At 39.0% G+C, this 20,179-nt stretch overlaps 2 protein-coding genes across 4 annotated transcripts in view; one reads left to right on the forward strand and one right to left on the reverse strand.

Moving 5' to 3' along the window:
- The first annotated feature begins 112 nt into the window (after positions 1-112).
- On the forward strand, positions 113-11,230 carry LOC132995409 (phosphoribosyl pyrophosphate synthase-associated protein 2). Its single transcript, XM_061065375.1, has 11 exons — positions 113-246; positions 1,563-1,723; positions 2,977-3,029; positions 5,643-5,709; positions 5,844-6,016; positions 7,557-7,672; positions 7,859-7,914; positions 8,215-8,363; positions 8,746-8,816; positions 8,970-9,116; positions 9,206-11,230. The coding sequence occupies exons 2-11, from the start codon at positions 1,641-1,643 to the stop codon at positions 9,362-9,364; spliced, it is 1,074 nt and encodes a 357-aa protein (XP_060921358.1). The 5' UTR covers positions 113-246; positions 1,563-1,640; the 3' UTR covers positions 9,365-11,230.
- Positions 11,231-12,752: 1,522 nt separating this feature from the next.
- Positions 12,753-20,179, reverse strand: part of LOC132954593 (neurabin-2-like) — a 28,867-nt gene continuing 21,440 nt past the window's right edge. For all 3 annotated transcript variants that reach the window (XM_061027186.1, XM_061027185.1, XM_061027184.1), the window contains 4 exons: positions 19,886-20,017; positions 19,645-19,742; positions 19,471-19,567; positions 12,753-18,252 (listed from right to left, as the gene is read on the reverse strand). In XM_061027186.1, the coding sequence (XP_060883169.1) occupies positions 18,199-18,252; positions 19,471-19,567; positions 19,645-19,742; positions 19,886-20,017 (381 nt within the window). In that variant the 3' untranslated portion in view covers positions 12,753-18,198. The remainder of the gene's footprint in view (positions 18,253-19,470; positions 19,568-19,644; positions 19,743-19,885; positions 20,018-20,179) is intronic.

Raw genomic sequence — 20,179 nt, forward strand, 5'->3', positions numbered from 1 at the left:
TCAGACGTCCATACACTATTCTCCCTAACTTTGTGCATTATTTCCAAGGTTCAAAAAGAGCACTTGAATGCATCTTGTAAACGCCCCTTGGTGAGGTCATGGTCTGTGATTGGCCGAGCCTGCAAGTCCATCAAAACTGAACATCGCCAGCAGTCGGAGTGAGGGGAACAGGTTGAGAGGAGCTGGAGGCTTGTACATTCAAATATTGTTGGTTGCATATTGTAACCGGTCACAACACGCAAGCTGGTAAGTGGTATTATTATGTTTTTTTTTTTTTAGTTCTTCTAAGAGCAGTTATTCTATTTTCTGTTTCTTACTAAGACTAGCTTTCTGATTAATAAAATCAATTCGCGCAGTCAAGATTATTTTTGCGAGCTATCGCGTTAGTACATGTTTGTAAACGTTAGCTCGCGTAATCTCATGATGTTACAACCTTACATTTAATATATGAGAATTTACATTTGTTTTTCATAGTGCAACTGCTCTACTGCAACATTTAACAACACCCCAACTTCAACACACAAACTATTGTATTCTGAACAACTTAATTTGCGAGAAGTGTACGGCATGCTGAACAGCAAAAATCCCGTGTTGTCTTGCTAGCCTAGCCACATGAGGAGGCTAATGTCGTGACTGTGTTGTGTAGTTAATTAATAGGAACGATATTTACCTCGTGATAAACGCAAAATCCAGCCACTCAAACAAGCATCAAAATGAACCTTCGTATTATTTAAATGCAAGTACAATGATCAGAAAAATGATCCGCTTAGTTATTTTAAGTCGCATGAATTCGGGTTGCATATGGCATCTAGTTGCAGCACAGCCTTTGTGTTTGCTCTGTGTTATTGTTCCACAAACCTCTTATGTGCAAACAGAAAGTAGATACACTAAAATGTTCACCTCCTGTATGTAGGCTAAGCATGCAATAGACTGCATTACAACAAACATGCACACAAAGCCTCAGAAAAAAGAGCAGAATGTACAATAAATAAATGGTAGCCTCTAGATTAAAGATAAAAGTCAAGTTTATATATAGATACAAAATTATCAAAGTTGTAATTGATTGTAAAATGTAAGATTCTGCATAGTGATCACTCTTTACAGTTAAAGCTTATTGTTAAACAGTAGTTATCAAGCATCAAATTAAAATAAATGTATCCTTACTGATGCAATTTCTGTACATGGGGTTTTGTTTTGTGCTCAGGAGCTAAAGCAATTCAGCAGTTTATGATTCATCCGTCACAGACCCTTTTGCAGGACAAAGAAGAGGAACATATTAACACCCTAAATAATTCTTAGCTTTGTCAAAGATTCAGACGAAAATGAAAATGAGAAAATACAGTTGCCGTGGTGAGTCTTATGACAATGTTGTCTCTCTAAAAAATGAACTCCCCCTGGCTGTTTGCAGGAAGTTCATGAATAACTAAGTCACATTTTGAAGAACACAGATCCTAAATCCTGGTCAGGTGGAGGATATGTCACAATGTGTTTACTCAAGTTACAAAAAAAATCAACACATTAATTAAGGAAGAACTAATTCCTCTCCTCCGTCACGACTACAGGAAGGGCTCAGCGCAGCCTGGGTGCCCAGGGATCCACTGCCTGAGTGTGGGGAGAGCTGCGGCCGAGACCCCGGAGACATGAATCACACCAAGGGCGGCCTGGTCATCTTCACCGCAAACTCTCACCCCTCCAGCCGCGAGATGGGCAAGAGGATCGCAGAGTGAGTACAGGACAACTTGTTACACACACACAGACACACACAGACACATAGAAACAGTTATGCAGGTGACAACTACTCAAATATGTTCTTTAAAAACAAGTTGGCTGCTAAAGGCTATTGACTGTAGTGGAAACGTGAAACAGCTTAAACGTTTTGATGCGCTGTTTTTTCATCCGAATCACTGGCTATGCTTGGGTCACCATATGTATAATTCAAATGACAAACCAGAGGTGGCTGTAGTTTAAAAAAAAGTCTATTAACGGTATGATAAAGAACATACACATCCTGTGCTAAAATAATTTCAAGCAAACGAGTGATATGTCATTTATTTTTACTGCTCGAATTTTTCTTGTGAGACATTCATTTTCTTTTACTGCTTTTTTTTAATTTTAATTTTAATTTTTTTTTTATATACATTTGACCCATTTTTTCTATCTTCTAGCTCCACATTGAGTATACCTGTGTATTGTCTTGCCATGATTGGCCATTTTGGGGTCTTATGTTTACCTACTCATTTTTTGTAGTTTGCTTGTTTGTCAAAGCATCTCATAAAACTGTTGTTTGCGATAAATATCACATCATATAAGTATCACTCTGAGGTGAAATCGTGTCTTCATCCGAGAGCAGCCAAATGTTGCTAAACAGTCCACATTAAGAAGAGTGTCCCTGCAGCTAAAAGAGTTTGAAACAGTGCATGTTCATCTCTGTACTTACCCCTCGTAACTTCCTTTATTATGAACACATTTCTAGTTTCTATGCTCTGGGTATTAAAACGTTCTAGAAATGCACACGATGTACTCTGGGCATCCACAATGACATTTGAGTCTGCATGTTTATAAAACAAATACGAGTATTCAGCCAGGCTTATGCTTATCAGAGACTACATTCCAGCTGTGTGTGAGAGAGGAGAGAGGGGAGCTTTAGCACAGCATGTTAACAGTTAACTAGAAGAAAATGTGCTGACTGCAGAGTGAGCAGGGAAGGTGTTGGAAAGAGAATGCATGTTACAAATAATACATTTCTGTATGTTCTCATATTCTTAATAAAGTGAGTGTTTGATTTTATTGAAGGATTCATTATTTCTGTATGCGTGTAAAACAATTCTTCATCACTGAATCAAAACTGCATTGTTTCCTTGGTAACAACAATTTTCTGACTCCAAGAACCTAAGAAGAGACTCTCTCTTTTTTGCCCCCTCACCTCTATAACACTCTTTTTCTACCCCCCTCCCTTTCTCTGGCTCTCTGTCTCAGGCGGTTAGGGGTGGAGCTTGGCAAGGTGCAGGTGTACCAGGAAGCTAACAGAGGTAAGGTCGCTGCTCATTCATTGGTTCACTTGACCTTTATTTCTTTAAAGGGGTAGTTTTTGGGGCTGTATGGGACATTTAACCCTAACCCTAACCCTAACCCAATACCCAATCTATCCCTTTAAAATATTCTCATTTATGAGGTGTTCAATGCAACCAAGCGAGTCTCACTCAAGCACAAAAAACAGAACCAGAAAAACCCCAAGTGACCCACAGCTGATCCGTGATCCATTCGGACCCCCCCTACAGTTCTGGCTGCACGTGATCTGCGAGTTGATAGAAAATGATCATCATGGTGTGAAGCAAAAGTTTCAGTGAAAAGAATACAGCGTTTCATTGGTGCATGTGTGCTCCATGGAGATCCGCAAAACAAATATGAAGACAATTCGGTCTTTTCAAAATATATTTTTATGCACGATTTTTGCAGACTTTCATACAGAGACGTGTACTCTTAAAGTGATATTTAAAACTCTGCTTCAAAGTTCCTCCGTTCAATCTCATAGTGTTTGAATTTATCATGAATGTATCAGCTGGTGGCTGCGTATAACATCAATCAGAGTGGTTAGGGCGCGTGCCCCATGTATGGAGGCTATGGTCTTCCCAGGTTCGAATCCCACCTGTGGCTCCTTTCCCGCATGTCATTCCCCACTCTCTCTCTCCCTGATTACCGGCTCTATCCACTGTCCTATCCCTCCATTAAAGGCACAAAAAGCCCCCCCAAAAAATCTTGAAAAAGTTCAGGTTTATCTAACTGCAATTCTGTCCCCCAGGCTCTATGACCAAGTTAACAGTTAAAAAATAAACGATGTGCAGGTTGTATGTTGGGTAGAAAACGATTTGAACTGAAGTCTAAAACATTGTGTATAATGCAGACTGCTGCACCGACCCTGTAGCCTTCATGATCACATTCAAATGGACTGGTTCAGTGTTTGTGAACAGAGCAGAGGAATGCAAAGTGTCTCTGCAGACTTTGCATTCCTCTGCACAGTTTTAGACCCCTTTATGAGTACTGACTTTCTGTTGTTGTCAAAGACCTATGCAGAAATAATGCTTGTCTGTTAAATAACACTGACCCACATTAAAGGCTCTCTGAAAGCAAGTGTTCATGTAAACAGACATCTGACGCTGCTCCTGAATATTTTGAAAATATAGCGAAATGTGCCATCGTTCCAAAAGAACAATTAGCTGCCAAACAGTATCTTTGAAAGAACTGGTTTATTTTGTGAACGCCAGTTTAATTTGAATTATACTTTCTGTAAAAATGTCAGAATAAAGGAAGATAGCCTGTTGATGATCATTATCAACAGGGAATTATTGAACTGTTACATTTTTAGGAGTATTCACATAAGCATCAGAAACAGGCAGGTAATGTGGCCTTAAACAGAAATGTCAGTTTGGAAAATAAAAATTGTAGTTTGTCTTACTGCTCATCATTTGTTCTTTATTTAAAAGCAAAATGTCCTGTTCTGTTGGAAATTGGCAATTTAGTATGTTGGATTTCATCTGTAGACATTTCAGCAGAAGCTCTTTATTTTGTAGTGTTTAATTTAAGGTGTTATTTATCATGACTATTTATTTATTAGAGTTAATTATTATGAGACCAGCTGGTTATAAGACATCCTCTTGGTTTCTCTTTTGGGATCTTCCTAGAAAATGGTCAGAGTGCTTGATTTAAGGTTACAGACTACAAGCAAGTCTCAAGTAGATGCAACAGTGTTGTTGCATTCTGGGAGATTACAACCAGCGTAAAATAGAAAATCAGTCTTTTATTCTTTTAAGTTAAATTTTGTGTCTTCATTTAGATTTTTACATTAAATTAAATTTAAGTGGAGCAGCTTCTGGTGTGCGGACTCAGTACTTTTTCTATCTTTGGATGTTTTTTGTCCAGCATCCAGTACTTAAACTTTCTCGGATGTGCGTGCCTTTTTGACATTTTTTTGTTTAGAGATAGGAAAGTGGATAGATTTAGAAATCATAAGGAGAGAGAGAGGGAGGAATGAGATGTGCAAAAGGAGCCACAGGCCGGATTGGAACCCGGGCTGTCTGCTTGGAGGACTATAGCCTCTGTACATGGGGCGCACACACTAACCACTAGGCTACCTGCACCCCAGAAAAGTCTCAATCAGTCTTAATACACGTAAAATGGATTTCAATTCTATTTCAAACTGTTCTTCCTCTTTCTTTTAATGAGTCTGCATTACAGTAAGCGTCGGATGATCTGTTGGGTTTAGTAGTACGATGTAGAAAGATGAACATACCACTCAGTGAATATTTAACCTTTCTAGGTTCCCAAACAAGGTATATTTGATGACACTTTCTTTCTCTTTCTGCCGCACATTTGGCTCTTCATAGGAAGCATTTTGTTTTCTAATCTCTTTTGCGTGGGAGGCACATGTTTGGAATGCTAGTATCTACACTTTCACACAGTTGGAGTCTGTTGGGGAGGGGTAGCTTTTCACGCCAGAACCAGAGATAGCCTTCTAATGGAACTGACAGCCCTCCAAGGCTTTGTCACGAAGTAGGAGTGTGTGTGTGTGCGCGCATGGGTTTATGTTTTTGTGTACTGTTGTTTCTAGCTTTTCTTTCCTTCTCACGTCCTGTTTGTTTCCATAGAAACGAGGGTGCAGGTTCAAGAGTCGGTGCGAGGCAAAGATGTCTTTGTGATCCAGACGGTGTCCAAGTAAGAAAGAACATGCACACACAGCTGATACATTTTGATAGTTTCCTCTGAAACATCTCACTCACCTCACGTGTCACGTCATACGCTCTCCTCTTCCTTTCGCTCTGTTCTCCTCTTCCCTGTGGCTGGAGCAGAGATGTGAACACCACCATCATGGAGATGCTGATCTTGGTGTACGCATGCAGGACATCCTGTGCCAGAAGCATCACAGGCGTCCTCCCCTACTTCCCCTACAGCAAGCAGTGCAAGATGAGGAAGAGGGGCTCCATCGTCACTAAGCTCATCGCCTCCATGATGTGTAAAGCAGGTGAGTGTTGCTATGAAGCGTAAAGCAGGTGGTGGGACTGCCTCCTAATGGTGCCGCCCCACTGTATCAACAAGTCGCAAAATTCCACACAAGCCCTCGCTTTGCCTCCTAGACTCCCTTCTTGCTTGTGGGTTTTCTCCATGGCTTCACAGCCAGCTGTCAATCACAGCAGAGCATACAAAACGAAGGTCAAACATACTTTTTATTTAGGCCAAATGGGTCAAGATTCAGAAACGACATTACAAATATCTCGCACCACATGCTTTCAGAATGAGATTTCAGTGCACCGTTCATGTATAGAAAGTTATTTTTATATTACGATAAAGCTTCCATGTTTTTTCCGTTTTGAATATTGGGGAAAATAGCCTTTACTGTTTTGTTAATCTATTGTTGGCTGTCATAGTTACAATCCATCAATCTGGATCGATTGTTTGAACAAAGATTGAATCAACTCGATGGAAAGTGAAAGAATTGATCTACATCATCATCTAGTAGAGACATGTAAAAAGAGACTGTCTCTGCAGTGAGCTGTCTGACACATAGCCCAGCAGCAATCCAGTTTTTTAAAGTAACCACATGTAAATAATCAATGTTGTCGCTTATTGCAGACATAAGGCATCAGGAGGTGCTGGTTGGCTGCCTCTAGTTGGTTTCTATTTACTTTGCCTGTTTTTGAGCTAGAAGTTCTTCAATGTTTACTTAGCTTACTCCTCTCCTGGATGAAGCACTTTAATGTTTGACTGTGGCAGGTGAGGCTTGAGTTAAACTGCTGAGTGAAATACTTCTTCACCTTCAATGATGAAGTCAAAAACAAAAGTTGCATGACTTGAAATGCTAGGAAAAGTGTTGGCTGGAAACCTTATCATGTTTACCCTTCAGTCAGGCTTGTGGAAAACTGATCAATGGAGTTAGTTAGGGTGAAATACAGTAGTCCTGCCTGCAAGCGGCCATCAGCTGATCTGAGAACCGCCCCAATGCCAACCAATCATTATCACACTCTGGCAACAAGGCGGTCTTTTTAAACCATTCTGCCTCTCACTCCTCCTGCATCACATCCACTCTGCTGCTAGACACTGCTGTGAAATTCTCCATCCACCACCCCAACCTCCACCAGCTTCAGTCAGCACATTTTATTTTCTAGGATGTTTGTTTGCTCGTTAAGTCAGTATCATTACGTAAACGTTCAGGTCTGCATGTCCCCATGGGGGGAATTATTGTCTGCACTCTCAGCAAACTCTGTGCCATGCTGCACTGATACTTCTGTGAGCTAAGAGCAGAACCAATACCGCCAAATATAACTGTACAAACCATAGTTTGGAAGATTTAGAAACTTTCTATAATGTTCCCATTAGTTTGCAATGTTACAGAGTGTAACATGTCATCACCAGGGCATTTGAAATTTGTAAGGTGAATCAGTCAAATTCTCATAAAAGGCCAGTTTAAAAAGTAATTTCACACATTGTCCCCAGTTTTGTTCAAGGCAAACCAAAGAATTGCAGCTATGAACATCACGACTTTCAAACACGCCTTGTTTGTGCAGGTCTCACCCACCTGATCACCATGGACCTCCATCAAAAAGAGATTCAAGGCTTCTTCAACATCCCTGTGGACAATCTGAGAGCGTCCCCCTTCCTGCTGCAGTACATCCAGGAGGAGGTAAAAACACCAAGTCATCATGACGGTGTCAAATCTTTCGTTTTTTTTCTGCAACACATAACACTGACGAGGCCCTACCTTTCCTGGTTACAGTTATAACGCTCTATTTAGTCAATCACTGTTTAAAAAGAGTTAACTGTTAATTAAAGCAAATCTGTCATTTCTGTCATCTTCATTTATCTCCAGATTCCCGACTATAGAAATGCTGTAATTGTTGCCAAATCTCCAGCTTCTGCCAAAAGGTAGGCTCCCCTCCTTTTACCACCTTTTTCTTTCTCAGAGGAAGTTTAGATCAGGGATAGCCTTCATGTAGCAGAATACAGCGTGCTTTGTACCACACTGTGTGGTTATGATACAGCCATAAGGGGAAGCAAAGGTACCCACAGAAAACACACAGTGAAAATGTTTTAAGGAAACAAAGTTAGGTTCAATGTTTATGTACATTTTCCTTCCTCTTAACTGTTCAGGCTTCTTGGGATCGGGTTGAGTAATTTGTTAGGAAAGGCTTGTTTTTGATTGTCCCTCTCTGTCTGACCGGGCAGAGCTCAGTCATTTGCTGAGCGGCTGCGTCTGGGTATAGCAGTGATCCACGGTGAAGCACAGGACGCAGAGTCGGATCAGGTAGACGGACGTCACTCCCCACCAACCGTCAAGACCACTGGAGCCATTCACCCCAGCATGGACATACCATGTAATGTAAACACATACATACACTAACAATGATCATCAACAGAACCCACTCATCCCCATTATGCCCCTTAAGCCTACTCATGAGTTACACAACCTACTTAATGGCCCTTAGTTGTCACTATGACCAAAACAGATGTGCCACCTTCAACATACACAGGCTCCGTTTATACGAGCTACCCAGGTAGTGACATCACACATACTGCTAAGCCTACCGCATGGCTCCCCACAACTCAACGTGTTTTACCAACATGGGATCATCCACAAGGACATTTGATCATATAAATGACATGAGAAGTGAGACATGTGATGACAACATTGATCAAATAGTTTTGTTCAAGTTAACTCATCATGACTTCTTTCTTTGTCCTTTTTGTTGTTTCTAGTGTTGATCCCGAAAGAGAAGCCTCCAATTACTGTGGTAGGCGATGTAGGAGGACGCATTGCAATCATAGTGGTAAGAGAAAACCGTTTGATTGGTTTGACACATTATCATGGCTTTTACCATGTGGTTTAACTGCAGATATGAGTGGACCGAACAGATTAAACTAACTCTCTATAGCTACTGTAAGGGATCTGCCTGTTTGAGACCGGCCTATTTATCTTGCAGGATGACATCATCGATGATGTTGACAGTTTTGTTGCAGCAGCCGAAACTTTGAAGGAAAGAGGAGCCTATAAGATCTTCGTCATGGCGACACATGGCATCCTCTCATCTGAAGCTCCGAGATTCATAGAGGAGTCGGCTATTGACGAGGCGAGTTGGGCACCTTTACAGCTTTTCTTCAACACTAACCATATTCTGCTGTTACTCTTAACATCTCTTTTTTTATGCCCCTCCACCAGGTGGTGGTGACCAACACAATACCCCACGAGCTCCAGAAGCTCCAGTGTCCCAAGATAAAAACAGTGGACATCAGCATGATCCTGTCGGAGGCCATCCGCCGCATACACAACGGCGAGTCCATGTCCTACCTGTTCCGCAACATAGGAGTGGATGACTGACCAACCTGTCCAACAGAGACACACACACACACACACACACACACACACACACACACACACACACACACACACACACACACACACAAAATCACACGTGCCATTTGCGTATTTAGATCTCTTCAGAAACATAAGTTTGAATGTTAAACACTGAAGTTGCCACACACACACACACACACACACACACACACACACACACACACACACACACACACACACACACACACACACACACACACACACACACACACACACACAGTATCAAAAGATTCCATATCCATAATTTCAATATAAATGCTAACTCTTTCCTTTGAGTGCAGCTTACCATAGACTATGACTGAAAAATAAACACTTGCACATAAACCTCTGCTCACTAGTCTCGTTACATAGCTGTGACTGAACACACAGATCTGAGTGTGGCTGCCCTCATCTGCTGTCAATTTAACTTTATTGTACTGTTATCGTTTTCTTTCTGTATCGCCATCTCATCTGCATAACATGTTCTATTTATGTCTCCATAGAAAATATTGTTTGCGTTAGCACATGACGTTGTTTTTAGCACTGAATGTCTCTTGAAGAACAGTCCAACTTCCTCATCTTCACACGGGCAATATTCCTCTGACATGGAATCAGGTTGTGAAGCTCAAATGCTGTTATTATTCATATAGAATGTATGAACCTGACCATTTGTTATCATTTAACTTCTTTGGGTTGATCATTAACTGGAACTCAAAGAGTAGTACAGGTCTAGATCGACTTTGGGACGTATTTCAAATCAAAAGAAAATGTTCATATCAGCTACTGCTGGACAGCCGCTAACGTTAGTATTCAACCAATCCCTAGCTCACTTTATCGTAGCTATGTATTCATACTCCTCTTATCCTGCTGTGTAAAATATCAAACTGTGATATAATCTAGAACGTGACTGAACGCCATGATTTTCTGTTTTCAGATGGAAGCTAATGGAGCTAACAATAATGTGACATTTTCTCTCGTAACAAAATATTTGAGTTTCCCATCCTGAGCATGAGGTCAGAAAAAAATGGCTGCTGTGTTAATATGGTGAATTTCTTATAGTAACAGTAAGAGTGCCAGTGCCTTCTCCAGGACATACAATTCACAGGCCTTCACTGCTCCAATACACAACCGTCTCATAGCTAACATAGCAGAGGAACAATGCTCTCGTATGAATGTTCCCAGCTGATTGTTTCATATAGACTTATTGTATTGCATGTTTAACCCTCTGTCATTTTCATGTGCTTTCTGAACGTGCTACTTAAAACGTTAGTTGAGACTCCAGATAGGTAGCCATATGTTTGAGTAATAGCGGTAGCATCAAGGACTCTTAATTTGTTGTCAAATTTAGTCGTTGCTCAAGACAGATTTCTTGGTTCATTTGGACAATACAAAGACTTATGGCAGTTCACTTGTGAAATATGTATAAATGTAACCCTGTGTGCCATTTTTCAAAGACTGCTCATATTAGACGTTTGTTTATGCCAGAAATAAGTTGTTCCCTTTCAGCTAGAGGGCTCTGCTCTGAAGAAACCTAACGAAGTTAGCTTTTCAGCATTTAGATGCAGTTTTAGAAGGATGTGGTTTACCCAAATAATTTAGAAATTGGTAAATTAATCTTTTTTCATAAGGTCATTTTGTGAGAGACTGAAGTTTGCTTACACACATTCTACCTGAGTTTCCTAAAAAAATGAAGTTCCAAACTACAGCTGAAGCTGGACAAATAAAATGACCCTTTTTCTGATGAGCAAAACTTGACTGAAGCAGGTCTTTGTCACTTTACAAGATGTGTTTCAAAATGTTTTGTATTTATTTTCGGCACTTAAATGAATAAATACGACCTCTGAAAGTAAATAGTTTTGTGTCTTCATGTTTAACCCTCTGTTTCTTTTTACCTGCTCTTTTGTAATGCTAAAAGACAAAGAGTAAGGTCTTTTACCTGCTTTTTGTAAAGTGTCTCGAGATAACACTTGTTATGAGTTGACGCTATACAAATAAAATTGATTGATTGATTTTTTGTTCTGATCAGCATGTCAGTATGAAAAATGCTTACCAGCTTAATGTGTAGTGTCCTCCACATTAGTGGTGCCATCCTTTTGTGGGTGCTGGTATTAAACGTAAGTGTCTGTTAATCCTGACAGATGTTACAATGTTACAATTCACTTAGCAGACGCTTTTATCCAAAGCGACATACATCAGAGAGTAAGTACTAATCCATTCATATACTACACTACAAATGGCGCCACAGATTTCTTTTGGAAAAATGTCAACCTTATGTTGGTGATAAAGGCAAAGTCAGGGGGACAAGTGTTTTTCTTTTTAATGGCACTAGGATTGTATAGAACGTATAAATCCATCTGGTAAATTTTTAAGATATTACACTGGATAAACAGAAAGTTGGACCTTGATGTAATACTTTGAACTAATTTTGTATAATAATCACAGAAAAACACACTGAAGCATACAGGTATAATATCCCATAAAGACTATTGTAAGAAATAAAAAAGTATCCATCAGTTCCCAGATCGGTTGACTTTTGGCCCTTCACAAAGCAGTGTTCTAATTTTTTCAACTCTTAAGTTTAGAGACCACTGGGCTTTTGGATTCATTTTTTTATGATGATGTAGGAAGTAGGTCACAAAGCAGGGTAATGGGGATGGTAGGTGTCCCGGGGTCTTCGTGTTAAGTTCCACGAGTATCCCAGATATTTATTTTCACTGTAATTCAATCCACAAGAGACACATTGACAGAATGTATGACTTCTTTGATCATGGGTGTCATACATGCTGTAGTGAAACGTCTAAAAGCAAGACTCCAATCAAATGGGTTACTCTGGGCATAGTTTTATCAGTGTTTAAAGTATTAGTTCAGGGTTCCTTGAAGGTTCCTGAATACTTGTCCCACCTCTACATATAGATGTTTTTAAACAGACTGAATCCTGAATACAGAAATCTAGAAGAACATTTTGAAATGTCCTCAGACAGTCATGTTCTAGAATAACAAATAACTCAAAGGTCGGTCGATGACTGTGCAGGGGTTCAAGACCAATATTCTTACTGGAATTATTGATTTCTACTGGTTCATAGATCAGGCTAGCTTTTTTTTCTGAATGATTTCTAGCAATTCAGCTGCTTTAGAGACTGAATCTCAGATCATCCAGGTGATAGAAGGGAGGTAGAGGAAAATCAGAGTGGGACTGGATTTTGCACAAACCTTTCTGCAAAACAGCAGGCTGAGATCATCCAATTGTATCTCTTTGTCCTCTAGTACTCTCTAAATATAAAGGATATATATACAACAGGTTGGGTAGTTAGCACACAATCATCCAAAATTCAGGGACAACAATTTCCAGGATTCAATCAAGTTTCTTGTCTCGTTTTTTGTTCGACATATTTCATTTTTATTTATTAACACTGACAGACAGGAACTGTTTCAGACAAACATGGTGGCATCAACTAAAGAACAGAACCAGGCAGAGAAGGAAATTGGTTTTAGACCCGAGACACACTCGAAGGTCGGCTTTTGCACTGTCCGATTGTCCTGCTCACACTATTTGGCACCGCTCCATCCATTGTCATACATCCATTATAACAACACATGAAACCTGTCTCTAGTTTCTATTTGAAGAAGTCAAGCCAAGGGGTTGTTGTTTTTAAAAAATGACTTAAGTTGGGAATTAAATGTGTAATGTGAGCAAAAGCAGATGTGATATCCGAACAAAAATAAATCAAAAATACATTTTTAACCTCTTCCTGATTTTTTTCCAGTTCTGTTAAGTGTTCTGCAGTTCATACCTGATCTACACAACAGGTGTGTGTTCTTATAGTTCTATCGGCTGTTTCTTAAGTGTTTACAGAGACATGGTTACCAGTGGTTACAGGACAGCTTGCCATTATTCCAGTTAGCTTTCCACCCTGAGCATAAAAAAAGTCAAACTAGAAATGCAAGTAAATTAAATTGTGTCTGGGCACCGCCATGAAATACTGACCCTGAGGCACATCAATACAAGGCATTTGAAAAGCCAAGAGCATCTCTGTACATTTTGGGCAGGCTGATATGCCCTAAAACCATGCACACTACTGCCATCTGAACCAGTCTTGGATTTGGAAAAACAAGTGATGAAGTGTCGAGTAAGGTAACCTGTTAAATTTCACGGTTTACATTCGGTGCTTCTCGCCAAAACATGTTGTGTGAGGTCTGACAAACATGCTGAATGCAGGCGTTTTGCCTGCAAAGTTGGTTAGAAACTCATGCCACACAAACTGAAATGTGGGTGGGGTGTGCTCTTCTGTCTTTCAACTAGCACAGCTCTTAACACCTAAACAAGGCACTAAACCCTCTCACCTACTTCAGCATAGCTGCTCCGAGGCCACAAGTGGGAAAAACTGTTTTGAAGGTGAACCCAAAAAAAATCAAAACATGGGAAAAAAAGCTGTTTGGAAATAAAAGGAAAAATGAGATAACACTTGAAAGGTGTCCTGAAGGAAGGCATCAATCTGTCTACAAACTGTAACAAACACTGTTGAGAGCTACAATCAGTCTAACAACACATCAGTATGTCTGTTCTGTTCTGTAATCACTTGCAAATACTCTTTTAACAGTTAACACATATTCTGCTTACTCAATGCAGGCAGGAGTGATGGACAGAGACGGTGATAGTCAGCTACAGCACAACACATCTGAAGCCTTTGTAAAGGCAAACGCAGCAAGTTCACAATTACAAACAAGGCAAAGTGATCAGTTCACTGTGTTTAGTATTCAATCCCAAAGTGACCTGGACTTGATTTGGTGATAAAACAGCAATTGCACAGCTCTCACTGTTTTGACACAGAGATACAACCGTAATGGAAACACTTTAAGAAATAATAATACACAAATGGGTTGCTTATAGCTGAAATGCTCACCATCTCTAGACCCTTGTTCCTGTCCAAAAGGACTTTATTACAAATCAATTGGAAGGTTAGAACTAATACTTTTGATCTTCAAAATAACAACCTTGCATGAAAACGTAAAACCTTATACTTTGAGGTTTTCTCCCTTTTTCAGTTTGATTACATCGTATCATTACAAAAAAAAATTATTTAAGCACTAGGCTGTTTTGCTCCCATTAGTCACTGAAAATGTAACACCACTTCTTTCCTGTATGTCAGAGCCTGACTAAGATTAATATGCTCTAACCAGGGGGACTTGTTAATTGTAGATTGGTTAACGCAAAACCCATTTTTTGAGTGAAAACCTAACTTTAAAGGCATGTCATCGTGTAAACATTTTGTAAACACTGAACAAGCGGCTTTTGTCTAATCTTATCTTTTAAGCTCTTCTATCACCCTGTGTTCTTGTGACTTGCTTCTGTGTACAACAACAAGGGATATTAATATAGCAGAACTGTTTTATTCACGTTTGTTCAAGTTTTATTCGTTTTGTGGGAGGATATACAAAATAGTTCTAATATATTAACAACACTAAGACTCTACAGCCACTCTAATGGCTCTATTAAGACTGTACTTTGATAGTGTGTCGAGTTAAATGTCATTGTCAGTGCTACGAAGCTCAAAATATCAATGTTAACATGCTAGCATGTGTAAGTAGCATTCTAATTAAAGTTGTTAGCATGCTAAAACTTTGCTAATTAGCACTAAATACAAATAACAGCTGTAAGTAATGTGAATGATATTAGCTCGCTTGTAAACATAATTATTTGATCAATTAAATGTTCAACTTAAAAAAAAGAATTATTACCATTTATCCTCAGGAGAAAAAGCATGTTTGTAAAAAAGCAATGAGGCTACCTGTCTAAAGGTTAAAAAGTCATTTTAGTCCAAACTCACTGAGCATTGATCAAATTGAGCCCCGAGCTTTGCCTGAATAAAGAAAGAAATTTTAACACAAGCAATTACTTTTCCTCTTTTTTAGGTGTAAAAATGAGATGCTCTAAATCTCCAAACTGCACTGGTCTCAGAGCTTTAACAATAATCCAGGGGTAAAATTCAAACTCAAAAACAATTCATAAGGGACTATAATTTAGCAGCCTCATCATTTTTAAGATTCAGAGTTATCAATGAATGTAACCTAGACAGAGCTTGCCAGCAAGCTGAATTATCTTGATTAACATATGCAACTCAGAATAATCCCAATGTTAAAGGGTTACACAGCATCATACATCATGTACCCTTTGTAAGCTTTGTTTTTGTGTGACAACTTTCCTCGTGAGCATTTCACCAACCTTGTGGAAATATTAGCCATACAGTTGGTGTTTATCAAATAGTCATCATCAACCATTTGTCCATTCCCTTCAAAATAAAGACAAGAAATCTGTATTGTCCCCAAAAAAATGTAAACTTTCAAGAACCATCTTTAGTAGTTGACTCAATGTCCATCCCTCGATATTATATTTCCAGATTTGACAAAAAAAATAAAAAAATGTTTCTATGGTTACTCTTGAGTACAAGCACTTTTGGGACTTCCCAAATGTTTTAAATCTGCTCCAAACTAGTCTAATTTATAAGAAGTCACTTTATTTCAAAATACAATTTAAGAGACAATTTCTATGTGGCTAAACCCGATTCATCTCCAATATATTTCTCCATTTTCTGTAAGTTAACTGAGTTTACTGACTAGCAACAATGTTGAATAAAACCAATATTTGGGCATTTTGTCTGGCATGTAACTGAAGTCTATTTTCTATAGTCATATAATACTGGCACCTTCTACTCTTCTCCTAAAGCAAGAGTAGTGATGCGTGTTTACATGCACACAGTTTCCTGAATAACACTGTCGCAGAGATTCATATGCAGGTCAATTTTCACAAACATTTCTCAGAGGCAAAACTGTCCTAATACTGTATGTACTGTAAGAATAACAAAGCTTCACTAGCAGAGAGAAAAAAGGACAAACACTGACCAAGGTATCAGTAAGAAAGTACATGGCATGGTCCTACCTTTTTTTGTCTTTCACATTTGTGACAAGTGAATTTAACACTTTTAGGAAGTCAGTGGGTTAGATTTGTGTATAAAGATAGCTACAGAACTACAGAAAATATCAGAAGTGCAAACCAGCTAACCCACATTGATATAAACTAACTTGATAGTTAAGTGGCTTACATCAGCCTGCTTGGAACTGTTTTGCCATAAACAGTTTATAAACCAAGCTGCACTGACAGGGGTGTCACATTCCTTGTTGCACTGTTCCTTTAACTGATGATTTTGGCCTGTATTTACATGAAAATTAATCTCTAATATATTAAAGAATCCCCTCCCCCTCTTTCATATCAATACTTTGTTTAAAGTTCCAGAAATGGACAGGACATTTTGGCACGTGTTTTTAAGTTTACACTTCATTTCATTAGAAGTTATGCCTCAGAGGAATGTTTGAACATCTGACACTCCAATGTTGACCTCTAGTACATATCAGCTGTTTGTGAATATAAACATCAACTGAGTTTTCCATTGTAGCCTGAGCTCGGTAAACTGCAGTAAGTGCAAGTGGAGGCTGAACACAACAGCCTCAGGAACCAGTGTATTCAAATTCATTTCTTTGTGAACCTGGACATGGATAGATGCTAAAAACTCCATACTAACTCAATTACATGACCATCCTGAGTGCATGTAAACCCCCTCACACACTGAGAACTGTGACAAATATACACAATTTGATGCTCTTTAAGCACATTATAGACTATTCACACCCTGTTTGCCATTGATAAGTATAGAAAAGAGATGAAACAGACCAAATCTGGACTACTAAAACCATTTCAACCCCTCTACAGCAGGACATCTCCTTCCCTCATTGAACTGCCTTACTTACAGATATCTGACCCACTTAATTGCTAAAGCCATTTTAACACTTTTAAATACACGTATAGAATATATACAAACAATACGCCACTACAGTTCAGACCTGAAATGCAAATTCTGATGGATTCCTTCCATCTTGCAGAAAGTAGGCTAGAAAACACAAAACCAAAGGCTGGGGTGGGCGATCTGGTTTTTTGTACTGGTTGTGTCGCTGATCAGAAATTTGTTGGCCATTGAGTATCACAGTTTTTATTACTTAACTTTCAGCGCGCGGTGGCTATTTCCTTTTCCGAGTTTGTTTTTGTTGTGTTTCCCCTCAGAATTTGAGTTGAGTTTTGAGGTGAAAAATGAGGTGGCCATTTCTCCTATTAGTTTTGTCTTCAAAATGATCAATGATGTACGGCACAACAGGCAGATGTTAGTCCTCTTTATGACAATCTGGTCCAGTCCCAGACAAGAAAAGGAATGGTTCAGCAAACCCCTTAGTTCAAATGAAGTATAGCGTCAAGCACATGACCTTTGTTCTTTCTCCTTTGTTCTGATTTATTCTGCATTTATTCCTTTCATGACTCAATAAAGCACTTTGTGACAAGCCTGTTAATAAAAAAAGCGCTTTTGTATAATCCATAGTAGAATCCTGGTATCATACTGTTATTAAAGAGAGGAGAAGCCAAAGAGAGCATCAACATATAAAGCACAGGTTGTTGTTCAATGTAGTTTCCGTGTTGATTGCCAAGCCAGTTGCCAGGAAGACACAAAATGAGGATTCTGAGTATTACAGAAGGTGCATTCTGGGATTGGTTATTGAATGACAGAGCTGTAAGCCGTTGGCAGATGCCAGATGAGAGGTTGCTTCCTTTCTCTATGTATGTCGCCCTCCTTGTCCTCTTTTTTCATCCTTATTCTAACTTCCCCGCTACCTGTCTGTGCAGGAGAATAGTTCATTGGAATAAATTACAGCACGAGTCAGAATAAAGGCAGAGCTCCTCCTTTTCCAGTCAAAGACAAGAGGGAGGAACAAGCAGCAGTCTAGGAGGAATTGGAGGTCTTCAGAGCATCCACTTTGGTCTCCAAGTCTGTAATCTGTAGACACATCGACACAATGGAGGATACTTAAATACATTTGAACTACACCAGGAAAGGAACCTCTTTCATTATAAGGAGATATATTCATGTTGTGATTTTTTTAAATGTACTTATAACCAGAAGCTTAAACCAAGGGAGATAATATTTGAAAGTCAACTTCAAGTTTCTGGACATGTAAACAATCCAGAGGGCTTTGCTTGTTCCTTGTCCCTTTGTAGTTGTGCAAACTTTTTTTATGATAATGATCCTTAAAAAGTAGCAAACTCCACTTAAACATCAAATTTTAAAAGATATAATAACAGGAAAATAAGAAATGTCTAACGTCTAGTTGCATTGCAAATAAAAAAAGTGTTATACAAATATAGTTAGCATTATTATCATTATTACTATTATTATTATTATTATTATGATGTTGCTTTAGGCAACAATTTGGCCTAACTCTTTATTAAAGATGACCCATTCAGTCTCCAACACTTAATTTGATTTGCACTACATGTTTTTTATATTTATATTTTTACATGTATAAAAGTGAGCAAACAAGTTGGGGACCATAGATAGAGCCTTGGGGACCACCACAGGTTCAGTGGAGCCTCTTTAGTGTAACCAATTCCAAGAAAATTTGATGTTTTTAGGTATAAAGCTAATACCATCTAAGAAAAGACATTACAAAATGTCTGATGATTTGAGTAAAGGCTAATCAGTTACAAGTTACATCAGTTATAATGTTAAAAGATTTCATTTGACTTTTGGGTCAACTGACCTACAGTATTAAAAACCAGGTTAGGACAAGCAATACTCTATATTTGCAAATTTCTTCCTTAAAAAAAAGTAAATTCTTAAAAAAATTAATAAGTATAGGATGGGGAGCTCTTAATTGATTTTAACAACGATGCAAAAGGTATAAATGGGAAATGGGAAGAATTATAATATTTTTTTACTGGGGGAAGAGCTGACACAGAAAGACTGTCAGCAGCAAACAAAATCAGCGATAAAGGTTGTCTGTGCAAAAACTCATTATTCCATATATTTATTACCATATTTATGGTTAGGGGATCTCTAGTGGCTGTCAGTAAGTCAGGTGACATAGTATGAAAAATAGATAAGGTTTGTCACTAACCTGTAGGTACGAGGTCATGTGACCTGACAATAATATGGACTGATAGACGTGTTACGCTAAGTATGTCACTTTGTAGTTAAGGTAGATAATTAATTGACCTGGTCTTGCAGGTTGTCCGCCTCCTCTTTGTGTGTTGCCTCACTCTCTTCTTCTGCTCGACGCTGAGCTGTCTCTTTCTTCAGATACTCAATCTCCCTACAAACACAAACGGGCATTAAAACATTGCTGACATGAACTTCCTCTCAACCCTTAAATATGTCCTTCTTTCTTACTTTTGCTGGTATTCTTTAATCAGTCTCTTGGCTTTGCTGTATTTCCTCTCGAGGGTTTGGTACTGACCCTGGGTTTCCTTGAGGTGTTCATCCACAGCCTGAAAAACACAACACAACTGTCAGTATGAAACCAAATCGTTTTAGTGGATATTATAATTGAATACGTCGATTTAACTGTTTAAGAGGAGAAAAAAAAAACATAATCAAATAATAGCTTTTCTCAACATCTCTCCCACATTACCTTGCACAGTGACTGAGCCTCCATCCAGTAGCCCTCCAGTTTCTCCATTCTCTCCTTACTGTCCCGGATATTTTGCTCCAACTGAGCACGCTCCATCCGCCAACGCAACCTGTCCTGCTCCGCATGAGCCAGCTTGAGGTAAAGGGTGAGAGTGTGGAAGGAAGAATGGGTATGTGGGAGGTAGAGGCAGTGTTAAGTCATCATTCAGCCAACAAAGGCACTGACGTTATGCTATTTTTCATTCTCCTCTGCAAGTTTAAGCTGGATGTTGCAGTGTGTATCATTTCTGCAGGT

This window comes from Labrus mixtus, chromosome 20, assembly GCF_963584025.1.
Source record: "Labrus mixtus chromosome 20, fLabMix1.1, whole genome shotgun sequence".
Classification (NCBI taxonomy): Eukaryota; Metazoa; Chordata; class Actinopteri; order Labriformes; family Labridae; genus Labrus; species Labrus mixtus.

What these genes read in the sequence shown, in the direction of transcription:
- LOC132995409 (XM_061065375.1), top strand. Translation starts at nt 1,641, where the DNA reads ATGAATCACACCAAGGGCGGCCTGGTCATCTTCACCGCAAACTCTCAC. An exon ending in TCTCCAGCTTCTGCCAAAAG is followed by an intron (nt 7,915 to 8,214) that starts GTAGGCTCCCCT and finishes CTGACCGGGCAG; the next exon opens with AGCTCAGTCATTTGCTGAGC. An exon ending in AGGAGTCGGCTATTGACGAG is followed by an intron (nt 9,117 to 9,205) that starts GCGAGTTGGGCA and finishes CCCCTCCACCAG; the next exon opens with GTGGTGGTGACCAACACAAT.